This window comes from Gobio gobio (assembly GCF_949357685.1).
Source record: "Gobio gobio genome assembly, chromosome: 11".
NCBI lineage: Eukaryota > Metazoa > Chordata > Actinopteri > Cypriniformes > Gobionidae > Gobio > Gobio gobio.
In genome coordinates this window covers 34,409,939-34,433,397 of record NC_137104.1, presented here as the reverse complement: position 1 = coordinate 34,433,397, position 23,459 = coordinate 34,409,939, and the positions used below count along the sequence as shown (strand labels likewise).

At 47.2% G+C, this 23,459-nt stretch overlaps 1 protein-coding gene across 1 annotated transcript; it reads left to right on the top strand.

Moving 5' to 3' along the window:
* Positions 1-19,499: 19,499 nt before the first annotated feature.
* LOC307133453 (uncharacterized protein) lies at positions 19,500-21,617 on the top strand (the record flags this gene model as incomplete). The annotated part of the gene is made up of 5 exons (XM_079828537.1): positions 19,500-19,670; positions 20,714-20,764; positions 20,853-21,067; positions 21,215-21,374; positions 21,457-21,617. Exons 1-5 carry the CDS (start codon positions 19,646-19,648, stop codon positions 21,615-21,617), a joined length of 612 nt encoding a protein of 203 aa, XP_079684663.1. The 5' UTR covers positions 19,500-19,645.
* Positions 21,618-23,459: the final 1,842 nt, after the last annotated feature.

Here is a 23,459-nt window from a genome sequence, read left to right as displayed (position 1 = left end):
AAAAATACGCCTGGAAACTCGTTCTAAGGGAACACCGTCCCGTAGAAAACTGAGGTTCGACCACGGGGTGAAGGTCTGTAGGCAGGCCCGAGTCACTGGGACCCGGCGCGTGCCTGTGTGCCATGCCCAAATTGGGACTCGATCGCAAAGCCAGTGCTGAAGTGGTCTCATATGAAGCAGTCCGAGCGGCGTGACCGCGGCTGCCATATGCCCCAGGAGCCTCTGAAATAACTTCAGTGGAACCGCACTCTTGCTTTTGATTTGACAGAGGCAAGTCAGCAGTTACTGCGTGCGTGCTCACTAGGAAGCTGTGCGTACATGGCGACCGAGTCGATTTCCATACGGAGAAAAGAGATCCTCTGCACTGGGGAGAGTTTTCTCTTTTCCCAGTTGACCCGAAGGCCCAGAGTTGACCCAAAGGCTAGGTGCGGGAGCACCAGGTCTCTATGTTCGCACACCTGCTCTCGAGAGTGACTCAGGATCAGCCAGTTGTCGAGGTAGTTCAGGATGCGAACCCCCCGTGTTGCCTAAGTGGCACAAGGGCTGCCTCGACAATCTTCGTAAAGACATGAGGGGACAGAGCTAGCCCGAATGGGAGAACAGTGTACTGATATGCCCACCCCTCGAAAGCAAACCGCAGGAACGGTCTGTGTCGAGGAAGGATGGAGACATGGAAGTACGCATACTTCAGGTCAATACCCACCGGTATTCTTGGGTACAATGAAGTAGGGGCTGTAGAAGCCGCACTTCATTTCGGCTGGAGGGACAGTTTCGATCGCACCCTTCGCCAGCAAGGTAGCGACCTCCGCACGCATGACAGGGGCATTGGGGCCCACCATGGTATAGTGGACTCCCCGGAAGCGGGGAGGAGACTGGGCGAACTGAATCTCGTAGCTAAGCCTGATGGTCCTCGTGACCCAGCAGGACAGTCTGGGAAGCTCTAGCCAGGCTTCCAAGAAGTGTACCAGCATGGTGACCGGCCCAGACATGGGAGGCGTAGCATCCCGGTGTGGGGGCATGGTCATCTGCTGCGTCCTGACAGAGGAGACCAGGGAAGGACGTGCATTCCACTGGGGTCTGCTCTGAGAGGAGGCTGAGAGTGGCGTGGCCTGGGGGTGGCCACACTGCCATCCGGGCTCTCTGGGTGCTCAGGGATGGGGGAATGAGTTCTTTCTTTAGCCACATTAGGGTGCTGCTGACCCGGGGGCCAGCAGCTGAATAAAACATTCTCCCCTGGCCCTCCACTGGGGGAAGGAGTGGCCCTGCTGCCATCTCCTGGAAAGAACTGTCGATCCCTGAGCTGTCCGCATCAGGAGCGCCGCTTAGCCTGGTGTTTAGCGGGCTGCGGGGCTGGAGCGGACTGGTGCGCCTTCCTGCGGCGTCCTGCGCAGCCCAGGTGAAGGCTGCTGCCGGGCGGGAGGGGCGGGAGCCATGGAAAGGCGCCCTCGGTGGCGAGCAGGTTGAGGCGTCTGAACCGGAGGCGGGGTGGAGGCAGCAGCTGGCCGCCGGGGCAGAATATGTTTAATCGCCTCAGTCTGCTTCTGGGCAGTCGAGAACTGTTGCACCACCGAAGAGCCCAGTCTGGGATATGGGGGTGTCCAGGAAACATGTCCGCTCGGCGTCCCGCATATCAGCCAGGCTGAGCCACAGATGTCTCTCCTGGAGGTTGTGGACACCACCTGGCCCAAGGAGCGTGCGGTCACCTTTGTCGCCCGGAGAGCGAGGTCGGTGGCGGCACGCATCTCATCTCTGAGCCCTGGGTCAGCTTGCATGTCGTGCATGTCCTTGAGCATCCTGGCCTGGTAGACCTGAAGGATGGCCATGGCATGCAAAGAGGTGGAGGCCTGCCCCGCAGCTCTTTAGGTCTTTGACACCAAGGTTGATGTGAATCTACAGGTTTTGGAGGGGTGCTTTGGGTTGCCACGCCATGTTGAAGTGCTCTGCGGACACAGTTGCATCGCAACAGAGCGTTCAACCGGGAGAACCCCAGTGTACCTTTTAACCTTGGCCCCATCGAGGGCAGGGAAGGCAGAGGAGGCCACCGAACGGTCGCGGAAAGACAACGGGGACTTCCAGGATCGCGTGACCTCCTCATGCAACTCAGTGAAGAAAAGAATAGGGGCGGGGCCTGACGGGTGTCAGGGCGCGGCGCTCCCAAAAACCAATCGTCCAGCCGAGAGCGCTCAGGACAGGGCGGAGGGTTCTACTCTATCCCAAGACTCGCGGCTGCCCAAGACAGCATGGCTTTCAGCTCTGGGTCCGACTCGGACAATGCTGGCACACCGGAAGGCAGCAGCACAGCTGAATCATCCTGAAAAGGACGTGCCACGTGCAAGCTCTTTTGTGAGAGGAAACTCGACAGCAGTGCTGAAGCGCCCAGGGAAACACACACCAGCTGAATGCAGACCACTGCACAGATCAGCAGGCAGGCGGTGTGCGATCGCTGGAACGCGCTGTTACACCAACACCGACTGGAGAGTTGATCGTCTCAAAGAAGCTGACGAACTCAGTATCAGGCTTGAGGAGTGAATAGATACTCTTGGCTCCGAAGCAGAAACATAATGCGACATTGCCAGCGTAGTTCCTTATATACCCACGATGTGGGGCGGAGTTACACTATGCAAATTCCGCAGCTAAGATCTCGAAGATGATAGGCGAAGCCTTATAAGCGAAACCCCCATTCGTCAGTCACTGACATTACTCGGAGTGACTGAACAAAAGGAAACTGCTCTTCAGAATCCTATGGGTGACGTCACGGACACTACGTCCATATTTTTTTTACAGTCTATGGTGCGCACACACCAACCAAAGCAGGAAAGAGGACGCCTATCGTTAATGAGAAGTCATGATTGACGTGATTGTAACGTGCACACTGCGCACTGCTGATATTTTCCATTCTACTTTCCATATAGACCAGGTAGAACAATTCTCCCAAACACTATAGATAAATTCACAAATAACCTACCAGATTTATCTCAGCTGCTCAGTGTACCCAAACACACAAATGAACTAGAGGAAATGACTAGCAGTATGAGCACCATTTTCTCTAGTACATTAGACACGGTTGCACTGATTAGATTAAAAAAGGTTAGAGACAAAAGTACTGCACCGTGGTATAACAATATTACTCACGATATCAAGAGAGAAACTCGTAATCTAGAGCGCAAATGGAAACAAACACATTTAGAGGTCTTTAGAATCGCGTGGAAAGAAAGCACTTCCCGTTATAAAAAGGCTCTAAAAGCAGCCAGGGCTAAGCATTACCATAAACTGATAGAAAATAAACTTTTTATTTAGTACAGTGGCCAGGTTAACAAATAAACGCACATCACCTGAACAAAATATTCCAGTACAGTTTAGTAGTAATGACTTTATGAATTTCTTCACTAAAAAAATCGAAAACATCAGAAATACAATTATAAAATTACAAACTTTGACTGCGTTTTATGATTCAGCCTCAATTATCACCCCTGAAGAACAACTGCAGTGCTTTACAACTATAGGACAGGAATAGCTAAATAAACTTATCATTGCTTCTAAAACGATACTCGGTTACTTAACGTAACCTCGGTTCTCTCTAGAAGAGGGAACGAGTATTGCGTAAGTTCCTTACGCTACGGGAAAGTATTCTTTCTTCGAGATTTCTGAAAAACCCAAAATTATCCTTAATTTTGTAACATTGTCAACGCAGTGCGGCAGCCTGGCAGACCATAGCAGGCTATTCCAGCGTGCTATTGGCTGCTCTGCTGGCACCTGCAGCAGCCTATCGGTGAGCCCGCGTGACGTGGCGACCAATGAGGGCGCTTCGCGCCCACCTGGCTTCATTTGCCTACAGGTGGGGCGTGGCCACGTGTATATAAGCAGGGCTCACGGGCTGCATATTCGGTTTTCGTAGTTCTGAAGCGTAAAAGCCCGCGGGGCGCACGGCAAGGAACGCAATACTCGTTCCCTCTTCTAGAGAGAACCGAGGTTACGTTAAGTAACCGAGTATCGTTCTCTTACGAGAGGTTCTCTCGTATTGCGTAAGTTCCTTACGCTACGGGAACATATTGTCAACGCCGTGCGCGCCTCGCATACAGCATATGTATCCCAGGGAACCGGGGACCATAACACTGCTCGGGCAGGGTGGCCGGTAAGGAAAACGGGCCACCACATATACAGACACTTCATTCGAACTGACGGGTGGTTTACGACGGGTGGTTACAACACCCTGTCCCATGAATGAGGGAACGGCACCTGCCGGTCTCCTTCAAATTCACCACACCTTGTCTCATGAATGAGGGAGCGGCAACGCCGGTCGCCTTCAAATTCACAATATCTTGTTATATGAGTGAGGTAACGGCACCGCCGGTCACCTTCAAACTCACAACAGCTCGTCTCGTAAATGAGGGAACGGCACCGCCGGTCTCCTTCAAATTCACATGAGCCTAGTACCGAACTTACTACCAGTATGTGAGCTATGTCTGCGCAGAATCACTGGGCAGAACCAACGGCCCTATTGAACTGATAACACTTTCGCCTGTAAGGCAGGAACTTCCAGATTGTAAAATCTCACGAACGTAGACGGGGAGGCCCAGCCTGCCGCCATACAGATATCGTGGATGGAAATCCCTCTGGCCCAAGCCCACGAAGAGGCCATGCCTCTGGTGGAGTGTGCTCTGACACCTAGTGGGCACTGCAGGTGTTTGGAAGCGTATGCAGTTGCAATCGCGTCCACTATCCACCTGGACAGGGTCTGTTTCGAGGAGGCGAGACCTTTAGTGCGCCCACCAAACGAAACAAATAGCTGCTCAGAACGCCTGAAGGCGGCGGAGCGTGTGACATAAACCCTCAATGCCCTGACAGGGCAGAGGAAATTGCCACCGTCCCCCTCATCGGATGCTGGCAGAGCCGAGAGGGAGATAATCTGCGCCCTGAAGGGAGTGCCGATCGCTTTGGGGACATAACCATGCCTCGGTCTGAGAATGACCTTAGAGTCATTAGGACCGAACTCCATACACGTCGGGCTCACTGAGAGCACGTGTAGATCCCCCACGCGTTTCACTGAAGCCAGAGCTATCAGAAACGCGGTTTTTAGCGAAAGGAACCTTGGTTCCACAGTCTCGAGCGGTTCAAAGGGATGAGCCTTCAGGGCCTCTAGGACCAAGGCCAGATCCCATATAGGAACCGACTGGGGCCGCGGGGGATTCATCCGTCTGGCTCCTCTGAGGAAACGGACGATGAGCTCGTTCCTTCCTAGCGTGCTACCTAGCGTCGTCTGAGCGAACGCTGCTATAGCCGCCACATACACTTTGAGCGTGGAAGGGGACCTGCCCAATTCCAAAAGCTCTTGGAGGAAGGAGAGCACCCGCTGGACTCCACATTGCTGTGGGTCCAATCCCTTGGAAACACACCACTCAGTGAACACCGACCACTTAGAACTATATAACCGCCTCGTCGAGGGGGCTCTAGAGTGTGAAATCGTGTTCATAACCCCTTCGGGCAGGTCAACGGGTATCCGTTGGTCACCCATACATGCAGAGACCATCGCTCTGGATGGGGATGCCAAACTGACCCTCCTGCTTGAGAGAGAAGGTCTGCTCTCAGCGGAACTGGCCAGGGGGGTGAGTGCGACAGCTTCACCAGCTCTGGGTACCAAATCTGGTTCTCCCAGCGCGGTGCTATAAGGAGCACCGGACGGCGCGTTTCCCTGATTTTCGCTATGACCTGAGGCAATAGTGAGATCGGCGGGAAAGCATACAGCGGGAGGCTGGGCCAAGTTTGGGACAGCGCATCCTCGCTTTTGGATAGAAACCTTCGGGCAGCGGGCGTTCTCTTTTGTTGCAAAGAGGTCGAGCTCCGCTCTGCCGAACAGGCGCCATACCAGCTGGACTGTCTGGGGGTGCAGGGACCATTCTCCTGGGAGAATGAGGCCCCTGGACAGCTTGTCCGGACCCACATTGAGGTGGCCCGGCACGTGCGCAGCTCTCAACGAGCGCAGCGAGCTGTGTGCCCACACGAGCAGGCGTTCTGTCAGTTTGCCCAGACCTCTGGACCTGACACCGCCCTGCCGGTTCACGTAGGACACCACTGTGGTGTTGTCCGACCGGACTAACACATGGTGTCCTCGTATAAGCGGGAGAAACTGCTTGAGCGCGTTCTCTACCGCTATCATCTCCAAACAGTTTATGTGTAGGAGTTTTTCCTCGCTCGACCAAAGGCCCGAGGCTGATCTGCCCTCGAAAACGGCGCCCCAACCCGTGGTGGAGGCGTCCGTCGAGATGACCTTGCGGTGTGAGATGGCTCCCATCGTCACTCCCCTCTGGTACCAGTCGGCTACTAACCAGGGCTCTAGGGCTGACACGCAGCCCTGAGTCACTCTGATCCTGAAGCCACCGGACGCCCAGGCCCTGTGAGGCACTCGGGCGTTTAACCAGCATTGCAGCGGGCGCATGCGCATTAAGCCCAGCTGGAGCGCAGCTGCAGCTGAGGCCATACGTCCCAGCATCCTCTGAAACAGCTTGAGAGGTGCGATTTTGCCCGGCCGAAAGTACGCAGCCATGCGCCGAACTTGGCGCGCGCGATGGGGTGACAGGCGGGCTGACATTGCCACAGTGTCCAGATTCAAACCCAGAAATGAGGTTGATTGCGTGGGCACTAATGAGCTCTTGGTCCAATTGACCGTGAGCCCTAGGCTGTCCAGATGGCTGAGCAGCATTGCCCTGTGGGCGAGGAGCTCGGCCTCCGACTGCGCCAGGATGAGCCAATCGTCCAGATAGTTCAATACTCGCATCCCTCGATTTCTCAGAGGAGCGAGGGCCGCGTCCATGCACTTCGTAAATGTACGGGGTGCTAGTGACAGGCCGAACGGAAGGACGGTGTATTGATAAGCCTGGCCGTCGAAGGCGAATCGTAAGAATGGCCTGTGACGCGGCGTTATCTTGATTTGAAAATATGCATCTTTCAAATCTAGGGAGATTAGCCAGTCTCTCGGGCGAATATGCGCGAGGATCTGCTTGGTCGTGAGCATCTTGAACGATCTTTTCATAAGAGCTTTGTTCAGACGCCTCAGATCCATAATCGGTCTGAGCGACCCATCCCTTTTTGGCACGAGAAAATACCGGCTGTAAAAACCTGACTCGCTCATAGAGTGGGGAACCGGTTCTATAGCCCCTTTGCACAGCAGCGTGGCTATTTCTGCTCGAAGTAGATGTGCTACTTCCTCGCTCACTCTCGTCTCTGTACGCGCACAGAAGCGCGGAGGGCGGCGAGCAAACTGCAGAGTGTACCCGTGCTTCACTGTTTTCAGCACCCATTCTGATACACCCGGAATGGCTTCCCACGCTCTCGCGTGCGCCACACGGGATAGAACGGCCTCCGGGCTCGAAACGCCGCGCTTCGCGGGTTTGACGGCCTGTATAGGAGGGGCGGGCGCAGTGCGCGCGCTCTCTGTGCTGTGGGCCAGCCGATCGCTCGCGATGGCTGGCCGCCCTACACACTGCATCTCTGCCGCTTCGAGCGGGGAGTGGCTTGTGTGCGGCCCTACACTCATCGCTCCGGCCACCCTGGGCGGAAAACAAATGGTGTGTGGCGCGGCGCGTGGCGCCTGAGGCATAATGTTCGCGAAAATGTGTGAGCGCGTTTGAGCGGGCACAACTCTTACGCGTGGAACATGACGGTTAAGAGTGGCTGTGTAGGCCGGGGGCCCCGAGGTGGAGGCGGCTTACCACGGCTGGAAGAGCGCGATCTGGGGCGGCCGCTCGGTCTTCTCTGAGACGAAGGGGGCCGCGCTGGGCGCTGCGCAGAGCTCGTTGCTGGCTGGTCACGAGGACGGCGAGCAGCGGAGCTATTGCTAGCGCCGGGGCGTCGAGGCAGGAAAAGGTTCATGGCCTGCGTCGTTTTCTGCACTTCGGAGAAACGGTCGACGATCCCCTTGACCGCTGGTCCGAAAAGCCCAGACGGAGAGAGCGGGGCGTTTAGGAAGGCCGCACGCTCTGTTTCTCGCATGTCCGCGAGCGTGAGCCAGAGGTGGCGCTCAGCTACCGTGAGGGAGGCCATAGAGCGTCCGAGGGCCTGTGCTGCGGTCTTGGTGGCGCGAAGGGAGAGATCCGTCGCGCTTCGCAAATCCGTGATTAACTCAGCGTCACAGCATTTCTCGTCCAGGTCGCGGAGGAGATTAGCTTGGAGGATTTGCAGCACGGCCATAGAGTGCAGAGCGGACGCAGCTTGACCGGAGGTAGCGAAAGCGCGGCCGATCAGCGATGACGTCACTCTGCAGGCCTTAGACGGGAGGGCAGCCTTTGAGCGCCAACCAGAAGGCGGGCAAAGGTGCGCTGCGACCGCCTCTTCCACCGGAGGGATAGCGTTGGAGCCTTTCTCAGCCGCGCCGTCAACTTGTGAGAACGTCGAAGAAGCCTGAGACGAGACCCTCGCGGAGAATGGCGCGTTCCAGGACTTTGCGAGCTCCTCGTGAAGCTCTGGCAGAAAGGGTGCAGTCCTGGAGGTGGGCGCACGGCGGCGACTGTTTAGGAAGCATCCGTCAAGTCGGTTCGGCGCTGCCACCTTGGGCGGGGCCCATTCGAGGCCTAGCTGCTCGACAGCCCGGGTGAGAAGGCGCAAAAGTTCGGCGTCCTCACCCGCTCGAGAGCGTCCGGAGCCCCGGACTGAAGAGGTCGCGGAAGACCAGTCCTCGCTGTCGGAAGCCATGATGGAGCAGCTGTCGGCGCGTTCCGCGGCCGCATCCGCCTCATCCCCGGAGGCGGCAACAGAAATGGCGGCCTGGGGTGGGGGCGGGGAAGGCGAGAGTGAAGCGGGCGGGAAAGGTTCCGGCGAGCTTCTCTCGGCGAACTCCGGAGTCCGCTGCGAGCGGCGCTTCTTTCTGCGCGGCGTGGCAGGGACTGGAGGGATATCATCTTCGAACAGGACGAGTCGAGCCCGCAGGGTCGACATCGTCAGTTCTTCGCACTCTTGGCATCCGCCAGCGAGGAGTGCGGCGGCGGCGTGATCACGGCCCAGGCAGAGAGCGCAGATCACATGGCGGTCCCCGGAGCTGAGCTGCGCGTGACACGAGCCGCAGGTGGAACGAGACATTTGTATCAACGCTCGGCTCTTTTTGTGAAAAGTGTGACGCAGCGGCGACAACACTTTGAGCGTAAAAGGATATGGGGCTGCCGGATAGCAGAGCAGGCACGGAAGGCTGAAGGTGGCGCGATGCTGCCGGCTTCCTCAGGCGCTGTCCTCTGCTTGCTTGTCTGCGCGTTCACGGCGGCGGGTTCCAGATCCAGCGATGCGAAGGGCTTCGCTGAAGAAAAGAAAATCGAATATGCAGCCCGTGAGCCCTGCTTATATACACGTGGCCACGCCCCACCTGTAGGCAAATGAAGCCAGGTGGGCGCGAAGCGCCCTCATTGGTCGCCACGTCACGCGGGCTCACCGATAGGCTGCTGCAGTTGCCAGCAGAGCAGCCAATAGCACGCTGGAATAGCCTGCTATGGTCTGCCAGGCTGCCGCACTGCGTTGACAATGTTACAAAATTAAGGATAATTTTGGGTTTTTCAGAAATCTCGAAGAAAGAATACTTTCCCGTAGCGTAAGGAACTTACGCAATACGAGAGAACCTCTCGTAAGAGAACATGTTTATTAGATCCAATACCCACTAAACTACTGAAAGAGCTGTTACCTGTAGCAGAAGAGCCTCTTCTCAATATTATTAATTCATCTTTAACTCTAGGTCATGTCCCAAGACCATTCAAGATGGCAGTTATTAAACCTCTCGTTAAGAAACCACAACTAGATCCAAATGAATTAGCAAATTACAGACCTATTTCAAATCTTCCATTTCTGTCTAAAATACTAGAAAAAATTGTGTCTGCTCAATTATGATCTTACTTACAAGAAAACGATATCTATGAAAAATTTCAGTCTGGATTCAGACCCCATCATAGCACAGAAACTGCGCTCGTTAAAATCACAAATGACTAACTAGGGGTGTGCATTGGCACTGCCCTCACAATTCGATTCGATTACGATTCACCAGGTAACGATTCGATTCAATTCGATTCTACGATGCATTGCGATGCATCAAAATTCTACTGCACACAACAAGGCAAATTTTTAATCAGTCATGAGGCAATACAAGCAGTCAGATATTGAACAACAGATTGTATTGGCTGCTATGTGTGTATTATCACTCTCCTGTATCTTTGACATAAATGTCATTAAATAAAATAAAATTGAATGGTACAGTAAAAAGCTTTGAGACAGGGCACTTCATGAACTCCTGTGCAAATATTAATCCGTAATTACAGTCACACTATTGTAACAACAACCACCACCCAGGCACCCAGCAATAAAAATATTCAGTGCAACACACACAGTAACGTTGACACTAGGGACTCGTCAATTCTCGTGCTTGATTTTAGTGTGGCAGGCGCGTTAGCAGGGCGTAAGCAGCGCATATTTTTTTCGGCGCCCATGTTAACAGATTAGAGCATTCACATCGCACGCAGAGGCGGCGCGGCAGCGCATCGCAGGAGGAGAAGCAGCAGTAGTGCCGCGATCGTTTCGGCGCCGAGTCTATTTTGCCGCGCTGCTCACGCTGATTTAAAGCCACAGTGGATTGTTCTTGATCAAAACTGACCAGATTAACATGGAAAATAACAAATTCCACCATGAAATCATGTAGTGAAGTGCCCCGTGTGTTTCACAATCACCATATGACATCCAGAGCTGTTAAAAAAATTAAAAACACAACACTGCCAGAAGTTTTTGCCCAAACTTCAAAAGCCTGTTTAAATTATTAAAACTAGAAGCATATATTCACTTTAATGTTAACTTACATTTATCATGTGAACTACTTATATACAACAAGTTATATGCATATGTGTTTGGGACAGAGGGGAACACGGTCGCATTTGCAGCATGCTGCCCATCATAAATCAAAGCACGAGACAGACGGGGCTCGGAGGAGAAGACCGTAAATGTGACATAATGTACAATATTTGTCTGCATTTGCAATATCCGCGCGAGACAAACGCTGCCAGTGTGAATCCACAATGGGGGCGCGGGCTCCGGCTCTCCATACCCACCGCTCCGCGTGCGGTGTGAAGCCGGCGTCAGAATCCGAAATGTGCCCAGATGTCCGCTTTCCAATCTTTGGGTGCGTTTTTAATACCCGTCTATCGCGGTCACCTCCCTCCGCCTCAGCCATCTTGATTGTTATTGTTATGACCCTGGAAATAATTGAAACTTCACAACTTTATTGTCCAACTCAAGTCCAGAAAATAAACGGTGACATAATCGATTACGGCACTTTGCCGCATCGATGCTGAATCGTGCATGCCCCGCATTGCGATGCATCGCTGAATCGATTATTGTTGACACCACTATGACTAACTCTTAGCTGCTGACCAAGGCTGTATTCGACACCATAGATCATAAAATACTGTTAGAACGTCTACAAAATTACACTGCTATTCAGGGACAGGCATTAAAGTGGTTTAGAGCGTATCTATCAGAGCGTTACCAATTTGTCTATTTAAACAGGGAACAATCTAAGATAACGTTGGTAAATTATGGAGTGCCGCAAGGATCTGTGTTAGGCCCTCTGCTATTCTCAATATATATGCTGCCATTTGTTAATATTATAAGAAAACATGGAATTAGTTTCCACTGTTATGCCGATGTTACTCAGTTATATATTTCAGCACGACCAGATGAAATCTCTAAATGATCCAAGCTTACAGAGTGTGTTAAAGATATAAAATATTGGATGACCTGTAATTTTCTCCTACTAAATTCAGATAAGACTGGTAGACTGGTAGACTGGTATTACTTATTGGACCAAAAACTGCTACACAGAATCTCTTAGATTTTAACTTGCATTTAGAAGGATGTACTGTTACTTCATCTGCAACAGTAAAAGACCTGGGTGTTATATTAGACAGCAACTTGTCTTTTGAAAATCATATTTCAAATACTACAAAAACAGCCTTCTTCCACCTCAGAAACATCGCTAAGCTACGAAACATGCTATCTGTTTCTGATGCGGAAAAGTTAGTTCATGCATTCATGACCTCTAGACTAGATTACTGTAATGTATTACTAGCTGGCTGTCCTGCGTCATCAATAAACAAGCTACAATTAGTCCAAAATGCAGCTGCTTTTACTAGGTCAAGAAAATATGATCACATAACACCAATTCTAGCATCTCTACACTGGTTACCTGTTAAGTTTCGTATCAATTATAAAGTATTGCTACTGAACTATAAGGCCCTAAATGGTTTATCTCCTGTGTGTTTAACTGATCCTCTATCGTCTTATAACCCATCACGATCTTTAAGATCACTAAACTCTGGGCTTCTGGTAATACAGGATATCTAAGTCCACTAAAGGAGGAAGAACGTTTTCATATTTGGCACCTAAACTATGGAATAGCCTTAATAATGTTTGGGGCTCAGACTCACTCCTCCAGTTTAAATCTAGATTAAAGACGCATCTCTTTAGCCAGGCATTCACATGATGCATCTCATAACCTTGTACTCCAGTTATATCAGTGCACATGATTGTCTTTGCTTAATGCTTTGAACAGCAGCAACTAGGGTTGCCACCCGTCCCGTAAAATACGGAATCGTCACGTATTTACAAGCAAAATGACGCGTTCCGTATCAAACCAATACGGGACGCGATTTGTCCCGTATTTTACACAGGTCCACACATAGTTCAATAAACACATACGGATTTTGCAGTGTGGAGAATACTGATAGCAAATATAAACAAATCAATTTCACAATAAGTAGTACAGGAGCTCATTTGTGCGTGATTGCGGGTTTTGTTGCCATAGCGGCGGAGTCTCGAGAACATGCGCTGTGCCGTGTGCAGTGTGCCTGAAAACTTGCGCGGTTTTTTAAAAAACATGTCGAGCTCGTGTCGCGTCCACCGTTTGAACCAGTGGCGATTTCTTTAAAGGTCCCATGGCATGGCATTTTTCTATTATTTTATAATGTTTCCTGAGCTGTACTTATATTGTTAGTATGACTTTTACATCATAAAATGTCATAATTTAGAAATAAAAGGCATTTTTTCTATACTGCTGTTTGCCCTGTGGCTGAATGCCCTGCTTCAAGAGGCGTGTCTGCTGTGAGACTTCAGTAAAAACACCCACTGTTGTGATTGGCTGACATCTTTGCATTTTATATGAGCGGAGGGGGCGTGGTTTATCGAGGCACGAGCAGGCACGAGTCTGCCAGGGAGACGGATGGACCTGAGTTCACTTCACATCAGTTCTCAGCATGTCTGAACTGTTTTAGTTACAGCATATACTTTAGGTTATTAGTCTATTTCTAGTCGGAGGGACTGTCACTCATGTCAGAAAGTTAGTAACTTTAGTAAATTATGGATCAGCGCTGACTGGAGACGCGAACCGTTTAGAACGATTCAGTCCGATTTGGTGAACTGATTCGGTTCACTAAAAAGAACTGGTTCAAAAGAAAGATCGTTCGCGAACCGGACATCACTAATGTATCAGAGACTGAGCTCAGCGATTGCTAACAAAGTTATTTATAGTAACTACTGAGTTATGAGAGCGCTGTCAGTCAGCGCGAGTTTATTGTGTTTGTATCTGAGAGTTCTGAATAAACAGTCACACCGAGTCCGTCTCTTCATCATTATTCTACCAACTTTGTAACACATGCAAAGTACCATTACAGCTGTCGAGATGAACGAGTTAAAAGTAAGTGTTGATAATAGCATTATTTTTAAAATAAAATAAAAGCGTCAGTGACGCGCGTTGAGTACACAGCGCAAACAAAGACACAACAGCAGTAATCGGATGTAATCCAGTTTATTGTGGGGCTAGGCTGGCTAGCCCGGAAACGCTCACGCTTACCCCGCTTCTGCTTAATCTCGCGCCGCGTTTGGTGCCTCCGCTGTGGGCCAGATGCAGTACTGTGGGTCGGGGATGTTGAAGGCCGAGCTTCGGCGTGTGTGAGGTTTATCTCTGCTGATGTTGAGCAGAAACTCATGACTGTATGCACATTTTAGAACCGATAGACGCGACGAGGACGTACAAAAACACTGACTCACAAGATATAAAACACGAAAACACCGTTCTGTCTGGAGAGAGAGAAGCCGCATTGTGTGCACGAATAATAAATAATTAGCTACACATCAGAAATCACAGATCACAGATCAGAAGGAACTGAAGAAAGACTTCTGTTTTCATTTGTACATCCAAACACTGAGAAACTGCCAGCGTTCACTCGTTCACAAGCAATGATGCATTGATCTCTCGACGAGCGTTTGCTTGGGCGTGCCAGATTCTCTGGGCGGAGGAAAGGGAGGAAACCGTGCCTGCTTGGACGTCAAACCAGGAGACTTCAGGATTGGCTAGTCTGGCCTGTCATTTTCTCAAAGGCAGAGAAAGACAGCCACAACTCGGTTTTACACCGATCAACATTTCTATCCACTTGGGGACAATATTCAGGCTAGGGGAACTCATATTAATGTTGAAAAACCTCATAAAATGAAAATTTCATGCCATGGGACCTTTAAGACTGCAAGGGAAGCTCGGCTTCCCTTATAATGTCACAAAATTAATGGTCAAATATGTACTATTGTATTAACATTTTATTGACTAAAAATGCGTTCATCTCAAAGACGAGTTCGTTCAGAATCAGTTACATATAGCAGGTCGGCTGACTCGATTTCCTTCTCATACATTCCCGCAGCGTCACAGTGCATTTCCCTATTGAAGCCCAGCGTCCATTGACTTCAATGGGGCTGCTTTGAACGGTTTTTTTCAGCGCTTCGAAACTAGACGGTCATTGGATAAACGCTGCGATTATGTCCCGCCCACGGACGCTCAGCGTCTCTGGGGGTGAATGGGGAGTGGGCTGGCCCGGACTCCGAGCTTCTGCGTGATGATTGGAGGGTCTGTCGAAAGACTGCATCTCCTTTTGACTGACAGCGATTCTGTACTATAAGGAATCACTGAAGCTATTCGCGCTCAGTCCCATCGCGGATTTCTCAAGTTCAGTCGAAATAAAAACTGCTGCAACCTATTTCTTTGATATTTGCTTGGCGAAATTGCTTGATTTTCATCATACATTTCACACAATTATACACCACATTCCTTGTTTCAGTTTTACATATTAATATTTTATATATTTTTTTTAACAGTTTAATATTTTTTTTTTAGATCATTCATTCATTCATTCATTCATTCATTCATTCATTCATTCATTCATTCATATAACGTTAGTAGGCTAGGCTAGCGTCGTGGGTGAAACTGCGCAGATCAGGACTTGCAGGGTAACAGGGGAAAGCTGTGTGATTACTTGGTGTTCCTCAAAGACATGGAGTTGGACAGTGCAATGCCTCAGCTTTACAAACTGTTCTCATTAGTGGCAACAATTGGAGCTACATCTGCAGGTGTAGAAAGGAGCTTCTCCTGTTTAAAGCGACTCAAGTCCTACACCCGAAACACAATGGGCCAAGGCCGTTTAAGCAGCCTAGCTCTGCTGGCCATTGAGAGGACACTGGTCAAGTCACTTGAAAAGACTCCTAGTTGGTACGACAGGGTCACAGACCATTTTCTTGAAAAGGAACGTAGGGCAGAATTTACTTTTAAATAAATAGACAATTTTATGATGTAGGCCGAAAATGAGCTTCCCCTCTCTGACAGACCAGTAGCCGCCACTGGTTTGAACGCAAGAGGATCACCAGATATAGAACTGAATTAATATCAAAAAGGTATCAATGGGTGTGTCCAGTAACTCATGATGAACCTCAGGCCAACTGCACACTTTATGAGAAGCATTTCAGTGTCTCAGACTGACTGACTTTGGTGACAGACCGGTCTATGTGACACACACATCCGTGCTTCTAAAGGTAGGCCTATAGTTTTTTTTAATGGATAACATATTACTATAATATTCCAATACATTATCAGAGCTTGGCAGACAGAATTATTATTTTTTAGACAGGTTAATTAATAGATTATAGCCTAATAAATGTTATTATTAATTTATAATTTAGCTAGGCTATATCATACATAATAAATAATCCTGTCTTATAAAGTTTATGACATTTAAAAAATATTTAGATAAAAATGGGACAAATAATTACACGATAATATAGTCATAATTTAAGTAAATTATTCAAAGAAAATAAACATTTTTAAAATTCAAAAAAGTGATTAGGCCTACTGGTTCAGAATGACGGCTTAAAGGGACAGTTCACCCAAAAATGAAAATTCTGTCATCATTTATTCACCCTCAAGTTGTTCCAAACATGTATACATTTCTTTGTTATGTTGAACACATAGGAAGATTACTGTGGAAGTCAATGGTGCCCCCAAAGCAGCCTGGTACAAACTTTCTTCAAAATATATTCTTTTGTGTACAGCAGAACAAAGAAACTCATACAGGTTTGGACATCATGAGGCGTCATAAGTGCACCAAATAGGCTAAGAGTTCTTTAGAATAAAATAAAATAATCAAATGTAAAATAATATAGCATGCATGTGTTCTGTTGCAAGTTCATGTACTTGATCTTATGTTTTCTTATGGTTTATTATTGAGCTGTCAAGTTGTTAAGGTTGAAATAATCATTTCATGACGTATTCTTTATTTCTGTCCTTTATGCAATTGTTTTTAGGCTATTTTTTTCCGGGGGGGGGGGGGGGGGGTCGACGTGTCGTGGATGGGTGTCCCTTATTTTGCCACTAAGAAGGTGGCAACCCTAGCAGCAACACTAATTATTTTCTGTTCTGTTTTATCTCGGGACGCCCATCCCGAGGTAACTAGAGAGTCCGTCAGCTCCAGTCTGCATCGAGCTTCTCGTAAAGACTTCAGATGGCCAACACCTGTGAAGAGAGATGACTCAACTCCTGCGAGGACTTCAGATGACACAGCTCTGCATCAACACGCACCCATGCACATCTCTATATACCCTTTTCATTAACAACATGTATTCCTATTCACTTATTTCTGTTCCTTAATTATTATAATGATTAATAATAGATTGTTAGCTAATCTGTGTGCTTTGTATATGTGCATTTCTGAAATGCATAACATGGACAAATTATTTTAAATTGTAATGTAGATGCATGCATTTTCTGTGAAGCTGCTTTGAAACAATATGTATTGTGCTGTAAGCGCTATACAAATAAATTTAAATTGAGTTGAATTGAATAGTCTCATCCTTAACGTTACATATCCTAACTAAGGCATAATGCAATATTGTCAGTCCTGAGATTCTTCAAAAAGATTTGCATGAAATGCGAGTGTGGTAGTGGTAAAGTGGTCCAGTGGTAGAGCTATGTCCGGGGAGCGTGTCTGAGGTTCGGTTTTGGGTTAAAATCCACCATCATATAGTTTTTTTTTCTCATTAAAATCAAAGGTGTTCATCAGTGATTCTGTATAAAGAGCAGGGACACATTTGTGTAAATTTTATTTAGTGATTTAACTGGAACTAATAGAGAGTCTGTGATGCGATGACGTCTTGTGTGTGTGTGTGTGTGTGTGTGTGAGTGTGCGCGCACACTACTCTTTAGCTCCTCATACGGCACGGCTCCCGGAGTTCGGCTTTTTTGGGAAAGAGTCGGAACAGCATATCTGTCTTTTATAATAATAATAATAATAATAATAATAATAATACATTTTATATGAAGTGTGCCTTTCTCAAATCAAAGTGCTACAACATACAGAACAAAATAAGAAATCAAACAAGGAAAAATACAGAGTAAAAAGAAAAAAAACAGTAGTAAATTATAATTATAAATTAAAAGCTTGACTAAAAAGATGTGTCTTAAGAAATTTCTTAAAACAGATAATGAGTTCCAGGTGCATTGTAGGAAAAGGCCCTCCCACCCATAGTTTTTATTTGCACCAAGGCTGACAGAGAGAAAGTGAACCAACAGAGCAGAGAGAGCGAGAGGGTAAGGATGGATTAACCAGATCACAGATATATACTGGAGCCAACCCATGTACTGCTTTATAAGCTAAAATCAGAAGTTTAAAATCAATGCGCGACTGAACTGGGAGACAGTGCAGTTGCTGGAGCACGGGGGTAGTGTGATTGGGTGAAGATATGCAAGTCAAAAAACATGCAGCTGAATTTTGAATATATTGCAACCTCTTTATAGAACTTGCAGGTAAACCCACAAATGTCGCTCCTTCTGGCGCAGGCTTCGACGTCGCTGCTAAGCCCAGTCAACACGTGAGATCATGCGATGATCACAGTGACATCACACAATCCTCATACTGTGAACCTCAGCATGTGTGTAAAGCGTGAGCTCAAGGTGAGTTCATCTGATCCTCATACTGTGATCCTCAGCATGTGTGTAAAGCGTGAGCTCAACGTGAGTTCATCTGATCCTCATACTGTGATCCTCAGCATGTGTGTAAAGGGTGAGCTCAACGTGAGTTCATCTGATCCTCATACTGTGATCCTCAGCATGTGTGTAAAGGGTGAGCTCAACGTGAGTTCATCTGATCCTCATACTGTGATCCTCAGCATGTGTGTAAAGCGTGAGCTCAACGTGAGTTCATCTGATCCTCATACTGTGATCCTCAGCATGTGTGTAAAGGGTGAGCTCAACGTGAGTTCATCTGATCGTCATACTGTGAACCTCAGCATGTGTGTAAAGCGTGAGCTCAAGGTGAGTTCATCTGATCCTCATATTGTGAACCTCAGCATGTGTGTAAAGCGTGAGCTCAAGGTGAGTTCATCTGATCCTCATACTGTGATCCTCAGCATGTGTGTAAAGGGTGAGCTCAAGGTGAGTTCATCTGATCCTCATACTGTGATCCTCAGCATGTGTGTAAAGCGTGAGCTCAACGTGAGTTCATCTGATCCTCATACTGTGATCCTCAGCATGTGTGTAAAGGGTGAGTTCAAGGTGAGTTCATCTGATCGTCATACTGTGAACCTCAGCATGTGTGTAAAGCGTGAGCTCAAGGTGAGTTCATCTGATCCTCATACTGTGATCCTCAGCATGTGTGTAAAGGGTGAGCTCAAGGTGAGTTCATCTGATCCTCATACTGTGAACCTCAGCATGTGTGTTTCACGAGTTCACACTTACATATAATTTATGGAGAGTAATTTAAATGCGTATTTGGCGTGCTGTCCGGGGGGAGGGCTTCGAGCTCAGAATTTGGCCCGAACCCAGAGTACCCCCCGTGTATGTAAGTGGTTGATAAAATAAAAGTGTGGAGAAGGGGTGGTGGGGGGATGCTGGAAACTGTCAATGAATGGAGGTAAGACTGCTGCGTGTATATATACCTCTATTGTTGATTAGCTGAGTGCTCTCCACCTGTGTCAATTATCTGAACGTGCTCCTCCCGAACTTTGTTCATAAAACATCATAAAGCGTGAGCTCAAGGTGAGTTCATCTGATCCTCATACTGTGATCCTCAGCATGTGTGTAAAGGGTGAGCTCAAGGTGAGTTCATCTGATCCTCATACTGTGAACCTCAGCATGTGTGTAAAGCGTGAGCTCAAGGTGAGTTCATCTGATCCTCATACTGTGAACCTCAGCATGTGTGTAAAGCATGAGCTCATTGTGAATGCTTCACACTCCGGTCCAGTTGGCGGTGGTAAATGCACCATCTAAGCTGGTCTTCCAACCACCATAAAACATGTAAAGAAGAAGAAAAAGTTGTGCATGGTATTGTTACACCGCAGAAATGGTGAGTGGCCTATTTACATACTTTTAGATGTGCAATGTGGTCTGGTCTTTTTTTTTTTTGCAGAGTACTGCTCACACATGCTACATATGCACCAGCCATTTTACCTTCAGTAATCACACCAAAATTGCTAGCTGCAGCTAGTTTGCATATCAGTATTTGTGAATTGTTAGGCCTGTTATGTCAGATCATTACAACATTACTAACTTTATATTTCAATATATAATTTTTTTTTATTTATACTTATATTTCAATAATTAACAAGCGCTGTAAAACAACAGTAAGCAAGAATGCTGCACTGGTGGAATAGCGTAAACTATCATTGCTCTTTGGATAAAAGATGAAGTAGGCCTACTCTTAGACACTCATATTAAAGATAAAAAGCCTTATTTCACCACGCTATATGACTAGTTTTTTAACAAAAACTTCTATCTGTGGAACTGTAGCTGTTTTATGTTAAAAGCTTCAACGTCACTTCCCATTTACCAAAACTCAGTGACTGACATTCATCCTCTTATTAACATAACAAGCAACTTTACCCAGACATCAGATGCAACACTACATCATTAAGAATGTAAAGTGTAGATCTACAAAAGTGAAGTTTAAAGTACTTTATGATACACACTTTCTTTAGGATGCACAACAATTCTCCAAAGAAGACTTCTTAAACAATTATCAAATACAGTAATCAGTGAGAGTGGCTAAGGTTGTCCTCTCAAACAAAAAAAAAATTGTAAAAGATTTATGTGTTTCATATAATGTTTTACTAATACAGAAGTTCTTTTTGGCCTGTTAGGATTTGGAAACAAAAATTAAGGTGTGTGTGTGTGTGTGTGCGTGCGTGCGTTGGTGTGTGTGTTTTTTTTTTTTTTTTACATTGTACCAAATGTCCCCACAATTAAAGTGAACCACCTACATGTGCATTGTGGATAAAACGATCAGAGAAAAAACGGTTTAATTGATGTAGAAAAATAAATATAGAAACAATATAACTGATTTAGATAAATGCAATTTCACTGACCTTATGTATGTAATTTTGACAACAGGGAAGGAACCAAAGGAAACAAAATGCAAAGTCACCATGGAGAAATTGTTTGGTATGTGATATATCAATTAGACATTATTTATTTATACAGACATAAAACATCCTTTGCTATATAACAATCTAACTTTACAATTTTTCAGATCTGAATACTAAGATACTCCAACAAATTCAAATGCTGGAACAGAGACAAGCTTTCATCATGAATGACTTGGCAAAAGTTAAGTCTGTTCTCATGAAGCGGGCAGAAGAAGATGCCCATGAGGAACTTTTTAAACAACAACAGTGCTCCAGCTTTGAAACGTTTGAAGCCTTCTGTCAGAGGCTTGAAGAAGACAAAAATTATCGAGAGCTTTATGTTAGTACTACTATATAAATTTAGCGTTTATTTTTACAACAAAGCCACAGTTTTATTTTTTTATTTTTTTGCAGCAGATACCATGTAAAAGAAATGTTGAAGCCTGGTATATTTTAATCATGACAATATTATGTATGTTTTTGTCAGGTACACCATCTCATCCATACTCACGGCAGCTCCAATATAGGTGAGATGGTGAGACAGGCTTTAAAAAGCATAGCGTCAGACAATGTTCTCTGTCTGTATAACAGAACGGGGAAAGATGGGAAGAAGGTGTTGCCACCTGTGCTCCTGACATGTTTGAAAAGTAAGTGTTTAAGTTTTGGTTTGTGCATCTGGATGCTGCTATAGAAATTGTAATGTTAACACCTTGCTCTTTGTGTTTTTAGAATGTGTCAGGTGTTTTCACAAACAAAATGAAATAGAGGTGAAGAAGCTAAAAGTAACCACCAGAACAACACCAGACGCGGAATGTATTCGCCAAGTAGAATTTTTTTTGTCCACCGCCAACACCAGGCTGAAAAGGAAACCAAATAAAGGAAAAAGCTGAATTTTTGTTTGATTGTTTTTATTGATGGAAATAAAGAATGTGGGTGTAAAAGTTTGAGTTAACTGAATCATTTTAGATAACAGTGAACTAACACAATTATTGCATAGTGGTGTTATATGGTGATCTCACAGTATGAGCACACAGTGAGTGCCCAGTGACATCACAGTGACCAGAGTATGAGTACACAGTGACCACAGTATGAGCACACAGTGAGTGCCCAGTGACATCACAGTGACCAGAGTATGAGCACACAGTGACCACAGTATGAGCACACAGTGACCAGAGTATGAGCACACAGTGACCACAGTATGAGCACACAGTGACCAGAGTATGAGCACACAGTGACCACAGTATGAGCACACAGTGACCACAGTATGAGCACACAGTGACCAGAGTATGAGCACACAGTGATCACAGTATGAGCACACAGTGACCACAGTATGAGCACACAGTGACCACAGTATGAGCACACAGTGATCACAGTATGAGCACACAGTGACCACAGTATGAGCACACAGTGATCACAGTATGAGCACACAGTGACCACAGTATGAGCACACAGTGATCACAGTATGAGCACACAGTGACCACAGTATGAGCACACAGTGATCACAGTATGAGCACACAGTGACCAGAGTATGAGCACACAGTGACCAGAGTATGAGCACACAGTGATCACAGTATGAGCACACAGTGACCACAGTATGAGCACACAGTGACCAGAGTATGAGCACACAGTGATCACAGTATGAGCACACAGTGATCACAGTATGAGCACACAGTGACCACAGTATGAGCACACAGTGACCACAGTATGAGCACACAGTGACCACAGTATGAGCACACAGTGATCACAGTATGAGCACACAGTGATCACAGTATGAGCACACAGTGACCACAGTATGAGCACACAGTGACCACAGTATGAGCACACAGTGATCACAGTATGAGCACACAGTGATCACAGTATGAGCACACAGTGACCACAGTATGAGCACACAGTGAGTGTGATGTGACCTCATATTTCCACCACAGTATGAGTGCACTGTGATTGTGCAGTGACCTCATGTTGTGAACAAAGAATGAGCACACAGTGAGAGCTCTGTGTGGTTACACTTTTAGTTCACTGTGACACTCACATTATGACCGCACCATGAGAATATTGTGAGCTCATAGTGACATCATTGTGAGATCAAATTGTTGACTGGGAGGTCTTCTCTCCATCTGTGGTGGGCACATCCTGCCATTCCTCACAGAAGGGTAGTACTGGGCTGGGTCCTGGGTCGGGGATTGAGGCTGACAGCATCTACGACAGTGAACTGTGATCCGCAGGACGCCAGCACCCACTCCACATATGTAGCAAAGCTCCCTCGAGGAACCTCCCCGAACCGCTTGCACAGTGTGGCGGCGTTGAGTCCGACCTGCAGGAACGTGCACAGGCAGTAATGGGCAAGATCCAGAAACACTTCTAAATGCTTCTCGAGAGAGCTTTCTCCCACATGAGTCTTACAGCTGGAAAGTCCATAGTGCACGCAGGGGTGAAAACGGAAAACAAGCGTTTTTCTTTTCTGTACACAAAAACAGAAAAGAAAATCCTACCAACACGGCACTACGTTGTTTTGGGTCCGGTATTCTGTAACATTTACTCTATTGAAGACGATTAGAAGATATGACAATGTTTAATAGATATTTCCAAGGTAACAATCAACATGCAAACCAGTGTTCACAAGCACAGACACTACCAGACACAGGAAGGAACACAAGCAGGAACACTGACTTCACGTGCTATCGGAAATTTGATAATTCCGACTTCTGAAGTTGTGATTACGTAGCCTGACGTCG